This window comes from Macrobrachium rosenbergii, unplaced genomic scaffold, assembly GCF_040412425.1.
Source record: "Macrobrachium rosenbergii isolate ZJJX-2024 unplaced genomic scaffold, ASM4041242v1 13903, whole genome shotgun sequence".
In the NCBI taxonomy this organism is placed as follows: Eukaryota; Metazoa; Arthropoda; class Malacostraca; order Decapoda; family Palaemonidae; genus Macrobrachium; species Macrobrachium rosenbergii.
Window position 1 is genome coordinate 854,404 of NW_027100723.1, and position 19,439 is coordinate 873,842.

Consider the following 19,439-nt stretch of genomic DNA (forward strand, 5'->3'; position numbering starts at 1 on the left):
ACACCACGCCAAGTAAATTAATACCCGCAGTGGAAGAACATAGCCTACTCCGAATAAGGGGATGGAAGGGATAACGACCTAAGGCCTCAACACGCTCGCCCTACACCTAGGCGTGGCCTAGGCTAGCACCCGTACCTAGGGATAGCCTAGGCTAACAAGAGGGAATAAGGAAAGGGAGGAAGGAGGAAACAACGGGGAAAGAAATTCCCGTGCTGAAAACCAACCAGAGCCGAATGAAAGGGGAGGATGCTATGGAAGCACGGAGGAGACACACCCACAGAAAGAGCCTCTACCCCTCCATAGAAGGGGGAGGACAATGGGGTCTCACTCTACAACCCAAACAACGGCCAGTGGAAGGAACAACAACAGAAACTCTCTCTACCTGCTGAACCCCTCCTCACACCTAACCTAACTCAGGGTAAAAGGGAGAGCGGGAGGCCAAAGGAAGTAAAATACAAGCCTAATGTGACATAGGCAGGCTAGGGGAACCCCACACAACTAACCAGTTAAAAATAAATCACCATCACTAAGAATAATATATATACACAAAACAATAATAAAAGCTTGTGCTCGTGCAAGGCGCATAGCCTAACAGAGAGGAGCGACAGGGTAAACAAACAATAAAACTGTATCTGGCGCTCCCCCACAAACTAAATCAAAGCAATAAAAGACTGATAGCACCAGCACGTCACACTATAATAATAATGTAGCTAAGTATGTCAAAGCGGAAAACATCCTGGGGAGAAACTTAAGCGGGAAAAAGACGGGAACCCAATGGAGGAACCCCGATATGCGGTTCGACAAAATTAATGCAGAGGAACACCGAAACAACCCGCCCAGGAAAACGCCACCAGGATGAATTCTAGGGGAATAATGATAAGAAATGTAAACGACAAAGAGAAGCCCCAAACAGGACAAGCTGGGTGGGCGCATCTCGAGGTCGACATGGCTGACGGGGGACGCCACGGCGTCATAACAACAACCACGAATAATATTAAGATACGGGTTGAAACAGCCAAACTTATCATAAAAACCCCACAATAAGATAGTACTTAACTTGGTGACGGTAAACTTGCTGGAAGACATGCTGATAAGCAGGGAAAAACAGCCAAAAACACGAGCACAAAATAAATGATTGCACAAAAATCAAGTGCTAGAAATGGAATGAGTTCAGATGGCGCTGGAGTCGCCGCTTGGTGGGCGGGTGAGCGTGGGAGCTGGTACGGCTCCCCGCTCTTCCCGGGGGTTTTGACATGGGAATGTCTATCGAGTGTGGCTCTGTGGTTGTGATTCTTTCACTCACCCTTGGTTATACCGACGTCTTCAATATAGAAGACGCTCGATCTGGGGGTAGTAACTCCAGCATTCCTGAAAGCTTTTTTCTCTGGTATATTTAGCAATTTTTATACCTAGAAATTTGTGTTAGTATGGAATTTCACCGGGTGACACGGGGCCGAGCTCAGAAAATAAATTTTGGAACCTTTCTTTAGTTAAAACTCCTAAATAGAATGACAAATTCTTTAAAACAATTTGCGCTATTTACAAATAGCAATCAGAGATCGTGAGAAAGCAACGACCATGTGCTCTCAAAAAACACCAGTTTCCAGGTTTTACACACAAATTAATTACTTGTTCCACAGTTTAAAACTACACATTTTTTACTGGAACTTGAAAATAAGCACTTAACTTTCAAATTTAGATGTTTCCATGATCCTGGCTGATGAAAACAGAAAATCGAAGAGCTGAAATTACGGAGCGAGGGCTTTACGTACACAGTCTACCATTGACCAGAATAGTAATGGCTTCCTGGTCCTGTGCCGATCCATTTGTAAACAATGTGGTGGATGCACATGCACAGTACAGTAGTAACTTCTCCTTGTAGCTTTTGACGTTGGAAAACTGGGTTCAGCTTTGCTGAAGATAAGGAAAAAAGCCCTCTTATCTTTGAATCCACTATGCTCCATTATTACGACACAATACCCGGCTACAAGACCAGCTAAAAGAGAATTCTTTGATATTAGTCTGGTCACCATGGAGCTCTGGTAGACCATGGAAGGGTAACTCCTTGAGGACGAAACAAGCAACTACACTGTCAAAAAACAGGTTTTGACGTAGGAAAAACCTATATTTGGCTGCTGCGAGTCCTCAGACCCACCCACTTTCCCTGATGAAAAGGCATGGGATTTGGGTGAATAATAATTATTCTGCATAGACCTAAAAAAGAATAATGAGTGAGTATGTCTGGCTCAGAGTGTGTGGTTGACACAGTAGTGACTGACTCACATTGTGCTGTTGCCACATCTGTAGGTTAAGAATAGGAATTGAACCTAGGCAGGTGCTGTAGACAAGAGAAAGAGCCCTCTTGTCTTGAAGTTCTATACTCTATCAGCATCAACGTGCACTACTGTATACTGGGCAAGACCAACTAGAAGAGAATTCTTTGAAATTGGTTGGTCTGTCTTACTGAGCCCCTCTAGGAACCATGAGTGTAACCTCTTTTAGGACACAGCGGACACCAAAAATAGGTTTTTCCAGCATTAAAACCTGTTTTCTGACTTTATTAGATAATGTATGCAGACTCATTACTTAATGCCCAGAGGTCCAGCAGCTGTAACATCCCATACGTTCAGCATGCTAGAGGGACAGGATCCCTTCCTCTGCTCCTACAAACCAGGAAAGTAAGATCCAAGGTTGGGTGAACCTAACCTACCAGTTGGTTCAAAGAATACCTAGTATTTCTCCCACCAGTGGGTAAGTCTCCTAGTAAAGAATGAAGGTTTGTATTTTTTGAGGAACAAATAGCTAGTTCTAATAATGTCAACCTCAGGCACCCCTCTCATCTGGTACCTAGTCCTAAAGGTAAAGTGGAGTGCCAACCGAGAGGTGGGCGGGGCTTCCCCCTACCTGTCGGTAGTTAACTTCTTTGTCAGTCAAGTTTAAATGGCCATTCAAGCTCTCAATCTCAAGCTAAATCATAAATAAAACTTCAGATTTGTATGTTAGGAAAAATACAGATTACTTTAAAAATCTGCTATTATATGGCATATAAATAACAGATAATGACAAAATTTTCAAAACAGTGGTAATGTATCGTAACTGTGCTAGCCAAAAATTTACCTGTAGGTTTATCGTTTGCCCATATTAAATTAATTCAACAATAGCTCACCTTCACATATTGAAAATGCTAGAGTTGGTAGAATTGGGAAGAAATTTTATTAAATTATTGGTATTTTAGTTGAATCCACTTTTTATCCATCATTAACTATTTTATTTTTGAGCCTACTGGCTCTGTATCATTGGATATCTGTGGGTTACCAATTGAGCTATTATGCTTTACTTTTAGTGAAGATGGGGCAAATGCGCATTGGCTGATAATCAACATTTCCTATATCGTTGTCGTAGTGTGATAGTTATTAAGCTGTTTCTTCAGCAACATATTTGAATGTTTATAAATATACAAATAATCCTCAGGTCTCCTCATAAGCATGCCGAATTGATAATGTACCAGCACAAGCACACGAAAGACGATCTGGTATCAAACAGTCAGCTCAGATCAAACACAAACGAACGATGAGCTTTCAGGAATTATGATTTATCTCATTAGTATAGCCCTGGCTACACTTAGACCTATGCTTACAGACTGTTCAGATCACAAGACTTTCTTATCATTCAGATTCTATTCGTACAGTTTCATTACATGTATATACAGTACAGTACATAAAAATAACTTTATTATGATACCAAAGTAATATGTAAGTCTGTAAACTGAAAAATAACCTTTAATAATATTTACCGCGAGAACATGAATCATGGACTAATGAAGCTAGGCCTATGATACTGATTCGCCTGGTATTTTATTTTACTGGCCTTCATTTCAGTGAAAATTACTTTTTATAGTAACCCTTATTTATTCGTTCTATGGTTCTAATGCTCATCAGTTAAAATGAAAATGTCCTGACTAGCTGTCTGTGTCATTAACACTAAAGATGACAGGAACTCCCTAAGATTTCAAGATTTGGTTTGGTAAGTTATTTGGCTACATAGTCCCGAAAATCTTCAATCACTGAGCTATTATAATAATTTGTAAAGTCAAGAAAAAAAGGTGTAAATTAGAAAAGAAAACCACCTCACTGTACCATTGCCATCATGCCATGTTTTAACTGGAATTTCCCACCTTCCAGTCAGTACTGCAATGGTTGTTCCATTCACCTCCTCCAGGCCCCTGACAGCCTCATAGACAACAATATTTCATTTGATCTGTAATTTACATGGAAAATCAGTTAATATACCTTTAATTCGCACTCACATAACCAGATGTCTTTAAGTTTACCAACAATGAGATAAAGAAATAATTACTTAAAGATCATCATTTTTTACATTTGACCTGTGTAGACTCTTTGTTACAAGCTTGTCATTCGAGTGCTTGTATTGTTATATTATCAGTATAAATCAGCCACTTACGATTTAAATAAGAAGGAGAGGGTTCTTTGTACATAAAAGCACTGAGATGTATTACTAAAGAAAAAGTTTACCTATGATAACAAAAACACTGATTTCAGAGAATTGAGAACTAGCTATGCGTGTTGCCACATGTACAGTGGTGAGTGGACAGATGGAATGAAATAGACTGAGTGATGGATATGTAAATGCACTGATTTTTACCGGCTTGATTGTTGATGGTGGTGTAATTTGAGAAGGACCACGAAGTTGCTTGATTGTTTTTAATAGTTATCTTATCACAGGTTTATGGATACAAACTTGCTGAATTGAAGAAGAAAAAATTTATTCTGGTGAACAGCAGGAAGTTTGGCATTCTCATTAATTCTGTAAGCAATAATGATGAAGTTACAGGACTCCTTACAGTAGTGCTTACTGGAATATTTATGTCGGGAGGAGTAATGCATGAAGGTATGATATTACTTTCCTTGTTTCCTTTCTGGATCTTGAATTTTGCCACAACAAGGAGAAAAATCTCTGGCATAAATACTAAAAGAATATGAATGACTTTATTAGAAAATGAAGCAAGAACAAAGGACCGTTGAAGTTTATTGGAAAAGGAAGGAAATGTTCCTAGTCAGTAAATAATTATTCCAGAAGTTTCTCCGTCAAAAAGTTGTATCATAAAGGTTTGATTAAAATAGTAGTTTGTTACACTCTTGGCACTCCAATTTTGTACCATTTTCTTCAACAAAGGTAGCAAAGTAGTGCATTGTTTTTCACTTTATTAAGGATAAATCTTATCTACTGTGAGAATAGCTGTTTGTTCCTACACAAATATAAACCTTCAGGAGTGAGCTGGAAACGGCCATTCAGACTTATCGACAACTACCAAGAGGTAGGGAAAGCTCCACCCACCTGCCAGTCCGCACTCCACTTTGCTTCCGGCTGCCATTAAGTTTAGACCTCCTTCTGGACTCTCCACTCAACTTGACCATTCAAATTTTCTTTGATGACTAAGTGTGTGTATTCCTTTTCCTTTCATGTTTGACTGTGTGCTTTTGATATACAGTGGACCCCAGATTCATGGCTTCACCTATTCGCAGATTTTACTGTGGAATGTATATACTGTACACATTATTCGCAGAAAATTTGCCTGTTTGTGGTATTTTCCATGGAGGAATACCCACTAATTACAGTATTTTCATGACTAAATCATTTTTTTTATAAAACTATTAAAATACTCGGGTATAAGCATTTTTAGTTTTTTTTTTTTTGTATTTGAACTATGAAAATAGGCAGTTAAAAGCATTTTTAAACGAGTGTCAAGTATTCACAGATTTTAGCCATTCGCGGGGGATTGTGGTACACATCCCCCACAGATACTGGGGGTTGCCATTAGATAAAACCCTTCAGTCAAATAAGCATGTTTGCAGGGAAAGTTGACATAGAGTTTTCCTTGCTATGACTTAAACTGTCTTCGCCAGAAATTTAACATTTTCTGGAAGGGTTTGTCAGCAGCTGTGTCATTCTCTGACTTATTTAATAACAATACAGTATACTGTATACTTCTCAGATCTATAAGACTTAGTCACTGTGGAAATTCTTGGAAGAGTGGTCCTTTCCATAGGTGAGGTAACCCTTCTGTCACAGCCTTCTTTTTAACCTTCATAATTCCTCTGATGGGTGTGACTTAGTCTTAAGTTCCAAACTTGACCATCCCTGTAGATGAGGCAAGTATTGACTGCGGAGGAAGGGTAGGGGAGCCGTTAGCATTATCTCTCTTCACCTTTGCTTCCACTTCTTTAGCATCTCAACCCCTCTCTCTTTTCCATGCTGCAGGCATTGAGAAGAAGAAATGTAACCTTATGTTTGAAGTCTAGATAGGCTCCTTTCCTTGCACTCTCCCCTGCGGGGGAGGGTGGGAGAGCAAGTCACCAGCTGTGATCGGCTGTTCTCGCTTAGGGTTAGCTGTTACTGCCATCTGCTTAGACTTAGGTCTGTTCCCGTCCCGTCTCTCTGAAAGCTTTTGAGGTTACATTGAGTAGAGTTCCTCATCTGGGGTTGGTTGGCTGTGGCGATAGGGGAGGTCTTTGACTCTTCATATCATGAGTTATCAAGGTTGCATAGAGAGGGGTTGGTGTGACCCGTTGGCTCAGCTTGTTTGCTCTCTGTGTGCTCGGTCTATTGACCAGGTTTCCTGGTGGCAGCATGGTATCTCTGTTGGCTGTCTGTCTGTCTGTCCATGATTGGTCACTGTGGTGGACAACCAAAGGAAGTGCCTCTCCTCACTGTAACTTATGAGGGATGCACAGAGAGGGGTCTGTACCACCCGTTCATGCAGCTTGTTCACTATCCATTTTTTGCTGATTTTGTGGAAATGAAAGGGCAGATTACTGCCAATGAGGCTTACAAGCATAAAGGTGGTTTTTGCAATCAGCAATGTGTGAAAGGATAACAACAGAAAACACTAGTTTTGTACTACTACCTTATTTACAAAAATCATACGTTAAACAGTCAAATTTTTGGTGACGGTGTAGACCTGCATAACCAGTATGTTGACTTAAACCAAAGCATACATATATGTAGCAAAAATATTGCTAAAATCTTTTCCTTTCATTTAACTTCTGATGGCCATCAAATCTTCCCGAACCTAAGTAACTTAACACTGAGAAGTCTTAATCCAAATAGGGTTACTTTTCTCTGTTTACAATGTTTATCTCATAAAAACTGCATAAAATATGTTCTTAAATTGAAATGCTTAAGCTTAAGTAGCTCAACTAAATGGCAAATTTTAAAATTTGTGTTTTGTTCATGAGACTTACCTGTCAGATATATATATAGCTGTAATCTCCGAAGTCCGACAGAATTTCAAAATTCGCGGCACACGCAGTGGCCGATTAGGTGGTTAGTACACATTCCCGCCGCTGGGAGGCGGGCATCAGGAACCATTCCCATTTTCTATTCAGATTTTCTCTGTCGCCGGACTGTCAACACCTGTTGTCAGTTCCCCGCCATTTGGATTTCGAAATTTGTTGTCACTTAAGTATTTTGGTTGTTTTTTGGTTTCGACTTGGATCTGTGACTTGGCATACGCTTTTCTGGACCGTTTTTGATTTTGCTTTTGACTTTTCTTTAAATAAGATGTCTTCCTCTAGCTATCGTGTCTGTAGCTTGGGTGATTGTAAGGTGAGGCTATCGAAGGCTTCTGTAGATCCTCACACTTTGTGTATTAAATGCAGGTGTATGGAATGTTCTATGGATAATCGTTGTAATGAATGTGAGGGATTATCTGAAGGGGAGTGGAAGAAGTATGAATCCTATACGCTGAAAATTGGAGCGTGATAGGTTGAGGAGGTCTTCCTCCAGGAGTGCTTCTGTAGACGGACAGTCAGGGATTTCTCATGTTAGTAACCCTGTAGTTTTTAGTCCTAACCCGGTAGTGTTGCCTTCGGGCCCGGAAGTTGTTGCTACAGAGAATAATACCTTGGCTCGTTTTAGAGTCAATTCGCGCTCTTGAAAACAAAGTGAATGCCCTGCAAGCGCAAAGTGTTGTTTGTGTTAATGCCCCTAGTGTTGTGGAGGGGGCGTCGGATCGCCCTATAATGCTTCTAGGCCTGGACCTCTGCTGAACTCCCAGGATACAGGGAGGGGGCATGTCGAAAGCCGCATGAAGGTTACGGGGACTTCCCACCGATCTGACGTCCCTTCGGCAGGTCCTGATGACCCTACCCAGGCTGCTAAGGATCGTGCACTGGCACGTATCCATAAGGATTGCTTCTCGTCCTCCGACACGTCCTCCCCACGTAGGGGTTGGAGCTCTCGGTTGGACTCTCGCCCTCTTAAGAGAAGCTTGAGAGGAGAGGACGCTTCACGTCCTCTTCCTCTAGACGTTTTGTGCTCTTCCTCTGAAAGTTTCGGGGATGTTCCTCATCGGAAGAAGTTTCGTTGTGCAACGGATGATGACGCTGCTCGACCCCCCAGTCGCGCTAAGGCAAGGGCTGTTGCTTATTCACCGGTGAGAAAGAAGAAGACGTCCCTTCTCCCCTCTCCTTCTCGCAGGTTCAGCCCTTCTCCCGAGAGAGCTGTTTCTCCAACACGTCAGATTTTGTTGGGCTTGCAACAGCAGCTGGATACTCTCATGGACCGTAGAAAGGACAGGCCTCGTCGTAAGGATCTACATCTGCCTGTTAAGAAGTCCAGGCCTTCTCCTTCGTCTCCTGCTTCGTCGTCTTCGTCTGCTAGATCGCATGAAGCTTCTCGTCTTTCACCTAAAGAAGGTATAAAGAAGCTTCCTTCTCGTCTTCCCCGCTCCTCACGCTTCTCGCGCGCCTCGCCTTGAGTCTTGGCGCGCTCCCAACCAGGACGCTTTGCACGCGCCACAACGTGAAGCTCTTTCCGTATCCAGCCTTGGAGCTGCGCGCGCTCCCCGCCAGGACGCTCCTCGCTCGCCTCGCGTTATATCTTCATGCCCTTCTTTCGTTGACACCACGCCTGCAGTGCTTCTTGATGCTCAACTTCCCGCTTCGACTTCTGTCGTTCTTCAGGATTTAGCCACGACTTCTTCTAAATACGACAGGTCCCGCTTACGTATCGGCGAGTCGGGTCTCCTTCCTCCTCGCTCTCTTGACCCTCCAGCGGAGGAAGAAGAACCCCTTCCGTCAGAGCCTTCGGACGAAGAGAAACAAGCTTCTTCTTCTACTGATTATCAAACTCTGACTGTTTTGTTTAAGGATCTTTTTTTTCCTTTTCAAGAGCTCCTCGCTCTTTCACAGCTTCAGTTTTGAAGAACTCCTGGTTTTCTTAAGATGAAGAAAGTCCTTCTCTACCAAGAGGGCATTCAAGAAGGTTCAGGACTGGATTACGAGAAAAAACCAAGGAAAGTCTTCTTTGCTTTAACTCCTTCACGTTTGTCCGCAAAGCAGGCATGTGGTATGAGACAGGTGGAGATATTGGCTTGACAGTTCCCTCGACTTCTCAAGGAGACTTTGCGAGTCTTGTTGACGCCTCCAGAAGATCTCATTTGTCCTCTTCTAAGGTTTCTTGGACTCTTACGGAAATAGACCATCATCTTAAAGGACTCTTCAGGACTGTGGAAGTCTTTAACTTCTTGGACTGGTGTCTGGGAGTTTTGCACCACGAAGGCTACTAGCCCGAGTTCCATTAGTCTGGGGAGCTGTCCAGTGTACTGCGGTGCATGGACAGGGCCGTCAGGGATGGTTCTGAAGAACTTGCTTCGCAGTTTTCGTCGGCCCTTTTAAAGAAGAGGGCATTGTTTTGCTCTTTCTCGGCGAAGTCGGTTTCCCCTACACAGAAGGGAGAGCTACAGTTCGCTCCTTTCTCAAGCCATCTCTTTCCCCAGACCTTGGTTAAAGATGTTGCTGCCAGCCTTCAAGAGAAGGCGACTCAAGACCTCCTTTCCAGGTCTTCTAAGCGTCCTTCAGCTCCATCATCATTCTCTTCTTTTCCACAACAGGCTAAGAAGAAGCAGCCCTTTCGTGGAGGAGCTTCCATGGGGAGCTTCTCGAAACCTGCGCCTCGAGGGAGAGGTTTCCCTAGAGGCAAAGTCGCCTCCAAGAGAGGTGGCAAGTGACTCCTTTCACCTCCAGACACCAGTAGGAGCCAGGCTTCTTCATTTTGCCCAAGCCTGGAGAGAGAGAGGGGCAGACGCTTGGTCCCTTCAAGTAGTAGAGAGAGGCTACCTAATTCCTTTTCTGACTCTTCCTCCTTTGTCTCCAACCCCCAGAGATCTGTCTCCACATTACCATCCTGCCAAGCAGAAAATTCTGTTCGAACTTCTCGAACAGATGATCGAGAAGAGAGCAGTGGAGCAGGTCTTAGACACAAAATCCCCGGGATTTTACAACAGACTGTTTCTAGTCCCGAAGCATTCAGGAGGTTGGAGACCCGTCTTGGACGTCAGCAGGCTGAACGACTTTGTCTTGAAGGACAAGTTCAAGATGGAGACGTCTCAGTCAATATTAGGAGCCCTTCGTCCCGGGGATTGGATGGTATCATTGGATCTCCAAGATGCCTACTTCCACGTTCCTATTCATCCGCGTTCGATGAAGTATCTCCGGTTTGTCTTGGGGGGCAAGACTTACCAGTTCAGGGCTCTCTGCTTTGGACTCAGCACAGCCCCGAGGGTGTTTACGCTTCTTATGAAGAACGTAGCGATGTGGTTGCACCTCTCGGGTGTCAGGATCTCTCTTTACCTGGACGACTGGTTGATTCGATGCAAGGTCGTCAAAACAAAGGTGTCTGGAGGACCTTCAGTTAACTCTGGAACTCGTGAAGTCCCTGGGACTTCTAGTCAATGCGGAAAAGTCGCAGCTGATCCCCTCACAGTCCATTGTTTATCTGGGGATTCAGATGAATTCAGCGGCTTTTCTAGCGTCTCCATCACAAGAACGGCAGTTTCAATGTTACGAAAAAGTCTCGGTCTTCTTGGAGAAGGAAACATGCTCGGTAAGGGAATGGATGAGTCTGCTGGGGGCCATTTCCTCGCTGGAGAAGTTTGTTTCTCTGGGAAGACTGCATCTCAGGCCTCTTCTGTTCTTTCTGTTGGAGAACTGGCAAAACAAGGAAGACTTGGAAGAGGAATTGAGGATCCTTCCTTCCATAAAGAAGTGCCTGAAGTGGTGGCTCGATCCTGCGAAGTTGGGAAAAGGGATCTCCCTCAAGCTTCTGAGCCCGACCTAGTGTTGTTTTCCGACGCATCATCAGCGGGTTGGGGGCAACACTGGGGAAAAGAAGTGTCAGGAACCTGGAAAGGGGAACAGGTGTCCTGGCACATCAACATCAAAGAGTTGGCGGCGATCTTCTTAGCCCTCCAATTCTTCGAGGTCCAAGTTTCCGATCGTGTTGTTCAAGTGAACTCGGACAACACTCACGGGTTAGCTTACCTCAAGAAACAAGGCGGGAACACACTCTCGTTCCCTGTTCGGCCTTGCAAGAGAGATTCTCCTTTGGGCTCATGCTTGCAACATTTCAATCCTCACAAGATTTGTTGCAGGGGTCGAAAATGTTCGAGCAGACCTGCTCAGTCGGCGCCATCAACTTCTGCCGACGGAATGGACCCTTCATCAGGAGGTTTGCCAAGATCTCTGGAAACTTTGGGGTCGCCCTCTCGTGGATCTCTTCGCGACCTCAAGAACGGCGAGGCTCCCCTGTACTCGACCCGGGGGCAGTGGCGATAGACGCTCTTCTCTGGGATTGGACGGGGATGGACGTATATGCCTTTCCCCCCGTTCAAGATTCTGGGAGAAGTGATTCGCAAGTTCTCGGCCTCACAAGGAACAAGGTTGACTCTCATCGCCCGTTTTGGCCTTCGAACCACTGGTTCTCGGAGATTCTCGTCTGGTTGGTAGACGTTCCGAGGACCCTACCTATGAGAACAGATCTGCTCAGACAACCCCACTTTGTGAGATATCATCAAAACCTCCCTGCTCTGAACCTGACTGCATTCAGACTATCGAAAAATTGGTCAGAGCGAGGGGGTTTTCTGGCCGAGTGGCACGGGCCATCGCTAGAGCCAGAAGAGCTTCCTCTATCAGAGTTTATCAAGCGAAGTGGGCAACCTTCAGAAGTTGGTGCAGCAAGAAGGGAATTTCCTCTTCCTCGACCACTGTGAGCCAGATCGCTGATTTCCTCCTTTATTTGAGAGAAAAACTCAAGTTAGCAGTTCCGACAATCAAAGGTTATCGGAGCATGCTTTCTTTTGTTTTCAGACACAGAGGTCTGGATTTGTCTGACAATAAGGACCTCCACGATCTCTTGAGGTCTTTCGAGACATCTAAGGTTCCTCGGCCAATTCCTCCTACTTGGAATTTGGACGTTGTGCTCAAGTTTTTAATGTCCAGTCCTTTTGAGCCTCTCCAATCTGCATCTTTTAGGGATGTTACTAGGAAGACGGTCTTCCTCACTGCTCTGGCGATGGCGAAGAGAGTGAGCGAAGTTCAGGCTATCAACCGTCATGTGGGCTTCAAGGGACACAATGCCGTCTGCTCTTTAACCCCTACGTTCTTGGCTAAGAACGAAAGGCCTTCTAATCCTTGGCCTAGATTTTTTGAAATTAAAGGTTTGACGGACCTTATTGGACAGGAACCTGAGAGAGTTCTATGTCCTGTTAGAGCTCTCAAGTATTACCTTAAAAGAACTCAGGACATTCGTGGTCCCTCGGATAACTTATGGTGTTCTGTGAGACAGCCAGTTAATCCCATGTCGAAGAATGCACTGGCATTCTTCATTAGGAATGTCATCAAGGAGGCACATTCTTGTTGTGACGACTCCAACTTCAAGTTGTTGAGAGTCAACGCCCACGAGGTGAGGGCGGTCGCTACCTCCATGGCGTTCCAGAAAAATATGGCACTCAGTGACATTCTCAGTGCCACATTTTGGCGAAGCGATTCGGTGTTTGCCTCACACTACTTGAGAGATGTTAAGGTAGCATACGAAAATTGCTTTTCGCTGGGACCATACATTGCTGCTTCAACAACCTTGGGGTCAGGGTGGAGCTCTGCTCCTATCCTTTAATCCTGCTTAGGAAGGGTTTTTTAATTGTGGTTTTATGGTTGTTGGGTCGATTGATGGAGACAGTCTTCCCAATCCATTGCAGACTAATGTCTTAGTGTTGGTTAGGTGGTTGGTATGCTCTTTTGTCCTTGTTGTATGGTCTAGCAGTCACCAGCTTTATAGGTCACTACCTTGCTGGGGTCTCTAGAAAAGCAGAAGCAGACTAGGGTGACAGTAACCACGCAGTCAGCTATGCTATCAGGTAAGGAACCAAAATAATTTTACCTTTAAATTTGTTTTCCCTAATTCTTGGCTGTCTCTGCCCCCCTCCAAAGGTGGTATTCAGCTATATATATATATCTGACAGGTAAGTCTCATGAACAAAATGATATTTTAATGATAAAATAAAGTTTGTTCATACTTACCTGGCAGATATATATATTCTTATTGCCCTCCCTCCTCCCCTCAGGAGACAGTGGCGTTAGAAAATCTGAATAGAAAATGGGAATGGTTCCTGATGCCCGCCTCCCAGCGGCGGGAATGTGTACTAACCACCTAATCGGCCACTGCTTGTGCCGTGAATTTTGAAATTCTGTCGGACTTCGGAGATTACAGCTATAGATATATCTGCCAGGTAAGTATGAACAAACTTTATTTTATCATTAAAATATCATTTTTCCTGACATACAAACTTGAAGTTCTTTACATAGGATTTTGCTTGCGAACATGAGCTGGAATTGCCATTCAGATTTATTGAAAAGGTGGTAAACTACTGACAGGTGGGGAGAAGCCCACCTGCCTGTCAGTCTGCACTCCACTTTCCCTTCCAGCACAGTACCAGAGTGAGGGTAGCTGAAGTTGGCTGTAAATGTGAAGAACTTCAGGTTTGTATGTTAGGAAAACTACAAATTGTTTTTAAAATTTGGTATTTGTTCCTACACAAATACAAACCTTCATTCTTGACACAGTAGATTTACCCGTTGGTGGGAGTAATCTGGGTACTCTGAAACGACTGAAAGGTTCACCCAACCTGTGGTGATATGTTCCTCGTCCGTTAGGAGCAGAAGAAGGAGCCCTGGACCTCTATCATACTGCACATATGAGATGTAGCAGATGCTAGACTTCTAGACCATTTAGTAAAGGGTATGTGGCCTACTCTATTACACATAGGGGTTACTGATGCCATAAGGCCCCATTATAAAGTAAGTGCCAGTTGCTACCTTATAATTGAAAGGAGTTGCTTCAAATTTTTATCACTTATTCTGCAACTAATACTGAATAAACTTAAGTAAGGAAATAAAGAAATTGGACCCCTAAGTTCATAAATTTTGCCGTTGAAAAAAAATGACTTTTTCAAAAATGATATGCAAGAAAAAAAAGTTGGACTTATAAAAATTTTTTTTAGCAATACTGCTTCAAAATCAAATTCAATAATTCCTCAAAATTCAGCAGTTGGCACCCTTCGTTTCAGGTGCTGTGGAGGCTAGATAGTTCAGAGAACTGTGGCCCTCCCTGGACATCTCAGGTGAACCGAGTGTTTCTTCCTTCATCGATCACTTGAAGGCGATGAAGGGATATCCTGTGACTGCTTCCACCGTGACCATGACGACTAAAGTGGTCAGGTCTCCACTGGCTCTGGGACTGCCCCCTCCTCACTGGTTTCTCCTCGCGTATCAATGGTGATGTGTCCCCAGGTGCTGCTTTCAAATGCATCCTTGAGGGAGGTCCTCCTCTATGTCTTGTCTTCTTTGCTGACCTCGGCTGCACTTGAGAAAAAGTTGAAGAAGTGGAGAAGGATGTCATTGTTGTCATCTTCATCTTCATCAAATTGCTTCTTCCAAAGCTAGTAAGCAGAAGAAGAAGGTTGCTTCATCTCCCTGCAGGAAGTCTTGTCGAGCTTCCAGCAGTCAGTCCTCTCCTGCAGCGGGGGCTAATGGGCCTCTCACTAGTGGTACCGCAAGTACTGCTGCACCCATTGTGGAATGCAAGGGTGCAACCACTACCCAGGGTTCTCCCGATCCCTGGTGTACCGGTACTGGCCCCAGTAGTACACCTACCAGGCCAGCAAGGGTTCCCAGCCTACAGACCTGGGCTCACCTGCCAGCACAGCCCAACAAGAGAAGGTGAAGAGAGCAGGCAGGTGTTCCCTCACCTTCCTCATGCTCTTTAAAGAGCAGGTTAGGGGCCCTTGGAAAGTGACTCAATCTGCCTGGGCCAGTCACCTAGACCTAGCAAGAGAGGTCCCCATTCATTCTTCCCCTCTCGTAGGAGTTCCAGCTTCCCGGAAGATTGGAGCACACTCTAGAGACAGTCCCTGCCCACAGTGGCGTGAGCGGGACTGCTCTCCCTGACCCATGTTGTTGTTGTCATCGCAGGTTAGTGACCACCCTCGGCCTCACTCACTGGCAAGACTTCAGTCTTTGGCAGGCTGGTCAAGGGTTCTCATGATCCCTCACCTGTCCCTTCCACCTCCTCAGGGTTTTCCAGGAGATGGGAGCTGAACAAGTTCAGGGTTTGGGACTGGGACAGTTTCTGATCCCATCCCAGCCCCCACCTGGGTTGGTCCTTGGACCAGACAGGTCATATGCAAAGTGGTTGAGAGATCACTAGGGGGCTTTGGTGGGTGCCCCTCTCCTGCAGAGGGAAAAACTCAGGAGGACTAGGAATTGGAGGGAGCCGAGGATCCTATGCCGCAGGATAGATACCCCTGAGTTGCAGAGGCACTTTGTAGAGATCATTAAAATAAGTCATTTTAATGGTCTCGAGGAAGAGACTGTGGCCTGTCCTGCAGAGTGCTCTTTGGCCATCAGGTCGTTTTGGGGACCACAGAATGAACCCGGGGCTCAAATGGCCTGCCATTGTCTAGACTTGCTGATGGGGTTTTAGACCAGGTGAATTCTACTGTTTCTGGATAAGACGATTCCTTGTGGTCTAGCCGGTCCAGTAAGATACTTCCTCCTGCTCTGGCTTGTCAGAGGAAGTATTGCATTCCTTCAGAGAGTCCTTTGCTGACTAAACAGGTAGACCATGGTTTGACTCATCTTTGTCCTGGGTTGACGCTCGATCATTTCCGTGCTGAGGGAATTTATCTCTCACAGGCAGAGGCGGTGGTGTTGGAGTCAACAAAAAGTCTCTTGGCTGGGATCGCTTCCTCTTTGGGAAGGCAAACACATGCGAAGGATGCAGCTTTTGTTAGACTCATGCTTTCTGGAGGCCATTACCTCCTTGCCTACCAGACAGCAAACCTGGTGCATAAGAGGCAAGATGCAGTGTTGTCTCATCTCTCAAGGCTTGTTGGCCCAGAGGCAGCATTGACACTCAGGAATGGGGCTGCACGACAGGTATCCTGTCCATAACCTTTGTTTTTTGTAGATTGATAGGGTGCATACCCCCTTTTCTTTACAAGGGGAAAGAGGGTTAGACAATGAAACAAACTCGTTGGTTTTAATAGCAAGTTTTATTGTATCCAGTGCATACTGGTTCTTTCAGCCTTCAGCAAGGTACTGAAGGCAAACTCATTATAATATGGTCAAATGTCTAGTAGTTGCAACATCCCACATGTTCAACAGGCTAGAGGTGCTGGATACCCTCCTCTGCTCTTTCGGACCAGGAAGGTGTTCCTGGATGAGTAAACCAACCAGTCTGTTCAGAGGTTACCAAGGTTCCTCCCACCAACGGGTAAGTCTCCTATGTAAAGACCGAAGGTTTGTACAGACACCTCCTATACCTACGAACTTTCTACTTAGGAACTTTAAGAGATATGAACAACCATGATCATAAATTAAAATTTGTTTGGAGCACTCCATCTGCCACCCATGAGTTCAAATTTTGTATTGCACGCCTTAGCTTAGTTACAGTTTTTGCCACTACCCACACTGTAGCTGGTGCCAATACACCAGTATGCTGTCCCAGACTCAAGCCTGAGTAAGTGGTAACATGTCATCTCTTGTGCTTTGATTAATTCTTGTTATTTTATCATGAAATATGGAGCCCATCCTTTGTCTATCATGGCTAATGCCAAGCATAAAGCAAGTCAAGAAAGCGGCAGTGTAAAAAGTGGCAAGCTATCTCAATGGAAACAAAAGTGGCAATTATAAAGAAATCAGAAAGTGGTGAAAAAATGGTTGAGGTAGCAGTTACTATAAGTAAGAGAAGGGGGATGGTGGTGGGAGAAATGGTAAAACTTCTGGGTACTGGTATTTCCCCATTGATGATGGAGTTAGGTTACAAAAACCCCCTCGTTTTTTGGAAAAAAACATAAGTTGAAATTAGCCCAGCCAACACTAGGGTATACATTACAATCTATACATATATGGTAGCCTAGCCTACACAATACCCACAGCCTACCATGTATTTTTATACAGCAACTTCCTTATCATTTGTTGCCATATTGTATCACCATTCATGACATAAAAAGTCAAATAAGCTATTACGGCTATTTTTAAGATAAAGGTAATAGTAATGAAACTTATTTTACTTTGAAAATTCATTTATACTGTATTATTATATTGATATATTGTCATCGCAAAAAATTGATTCTCAGAATCAGCTGATTTAGCCTACCACCAAAGGAGGTAAGTGAGGCAGGGGAGCGAGCTCCCCTTTTAACTCTCCTTCTTCTTCAACTTCTTCCTTCCAGGGGTTCCAGAAGTCTTCCTACCTTGAGGACAGGTCGAGATCTACTGTCCCCAAGGTGAAGAAGACCTTGAAGTCCAAGGGCTACAAGTCCTCTAGTTCTCGCAAGGCTACTCCTCTACCTCCCTTGAAGTCACGGGCGTCTAGTCCGGTGGCTTCAACTAGTAAGGCTACTCCCCGTCAAGGGGTCGAGATCCAGGGCAGTTAAGGCAAGCCCCCCCCCCTCATCCTGCTTTTGACCCTGAGGCTTTTGCAGATTTCCTTCTGCAAAAGCTCGATAAGAAGGTAGATGATAAGTTAAGCCATCTTTCTTCTCAGCTCGCCTCAGGCCTTAAGGCTTCCGATGAACATTGGAAGTCTTTAGCTGAGAGGATGCAGAACCAGGAGAGCGTGCTCTCGGGTTAAATCTTGCTCGGAGGGGCGGTGCAGTCATACCCCATTCCGGATGCCTCCACCCTTCCTCCCTTTGATAAGGGAAACCCTTGGCGTTTGGCTCTTCATGCTCCCCGGCATGAAGATACCCTTACAATTGAGGGTTTAGGGACACGCAGGTTGGAAGAGCTGGAGTTCTTCCCACCCGACCTGGTGCCTCCCTACCCAGGCTAAGCCAGGTTGACAGAAGAGGCATGGATTAGGTCAGACAAAGTCCCTAAGGAAACGGTTATTTTCCCGAGGGACCAAGCTCAGTCTGCCTTGCTGCGCACCCTGACGGAGTGGGAGGCAGATAATACCAAGCTGACCCCCTTCAAAGGGAACTTCACTATGTTCTCTTTGGGGGATAGGGTTCCTACTCCCTGCATGTCAAAGGTAGCCTTATTGACCTCTCAGGCATGCATAGAGGGTAAGCCGCTGCCACAGCTCCGGGAGACAGATCCCACTTCCCTGGTCTTCCCCGGAGATTCAGAATTTTGGTCGGGAGCTCCAGCCACATTTACGGTGGGCAGACTCGACCCGGACTGCGCTTCGACTTTGTTTAGCGAACAGCTTCCCAAGATTCCGGAGGCTCTTCTGAAAGCGGAGTTTGAGGCCAGGTGCAGGCTGAGTCGGTCTATGAATTCCCTGTGCCTGACGGAAGCAACTGCTGTGATTTACTCTGAGGATCCTCTCTTCCAAGTCCTGACCAAATCTCTGCTGGCGGGATTTCAAGCGGATCTATGTGACTTTATGGTGGCGAGAATGAACTGCCGCAAACACATCTTTGCGGACGCCACCATAAGGCATGAGCCTAATATGCTCATGAAAAGCTCTTTCTGGGGTGCCAATATCTTCCCCGAGAGCGAAGTGAGCAGTGTCCTGGCAGAGGCAACCAGGGCAAATCAGAGTCCCGCTCCTGCTGGGGTCTTCCTTTCAAGAGGAAGGCCTCCGAGTCCGCCGAATCCCATAATAGACCAGGGAAACGGTTCAGGAAATTTAAGAGGCCGCATACCCAGACCGTAATGCAGGCTGTACCGGTCTCCCAGGTCGGTCAGCCTTCAACCTCCAAGGCCCAGCCTCAACAGTTCGTGCTGATGCAGCCTGCTCAGCATTCCCTTGCTTCCCCAACCTACGTCACGTCTCTGGCTTTCAACCCCTCGTATGAGAGCCAGGGGTCGTTTCGGGGTTTTAACCGGAACGCAAGGGGAAGCAGAGCAAGAGCCTCCTTCAGAGGTAAGGCTGCATTACGTTCCCTCTCTCGGGGGAGAGGAGGCCGGGGCAGCAGAGGAGGTAAGCCCTCCCCCTCCCAATGAGCCTCCTCAGGTAGGCGGGAGGCTGTATCTTTTTCGAGACCAGTGGACCTTCAGCCCGTGGGCCCACAGCATAGTCTCCAAAGGTCTGGGGTGGAGTTGGAGCAAGGATCCTCCCCCACTAGTCAG

At 45.3% G+C, this 19,439-nt stretch overlaps 1 protein-coding gene across 1 annotated transcript in view; it reads left to right on the plus strand.

Annotated features, from left to right (window-relative positions):
* LOC136837970 (non-structural maintenance of chromosomes element 3 homolog) overlaps positions 1-19,439 on the plus strand; it is a 344,558-nt gene that overhangs the window by 168,842 nt on the left and 156,277 nt on the right. Inside the window, exon 5 of the mRNA XM_067102838.1 lies at positions 4,743-4,908. Coding sequence (XP_066958939.1) covers positions 4,743-4,908 — 166 coding nt within the window. The remainder of the gene's footprint in view (positions 1-4,742; positions 4,909-19,439) is intronic.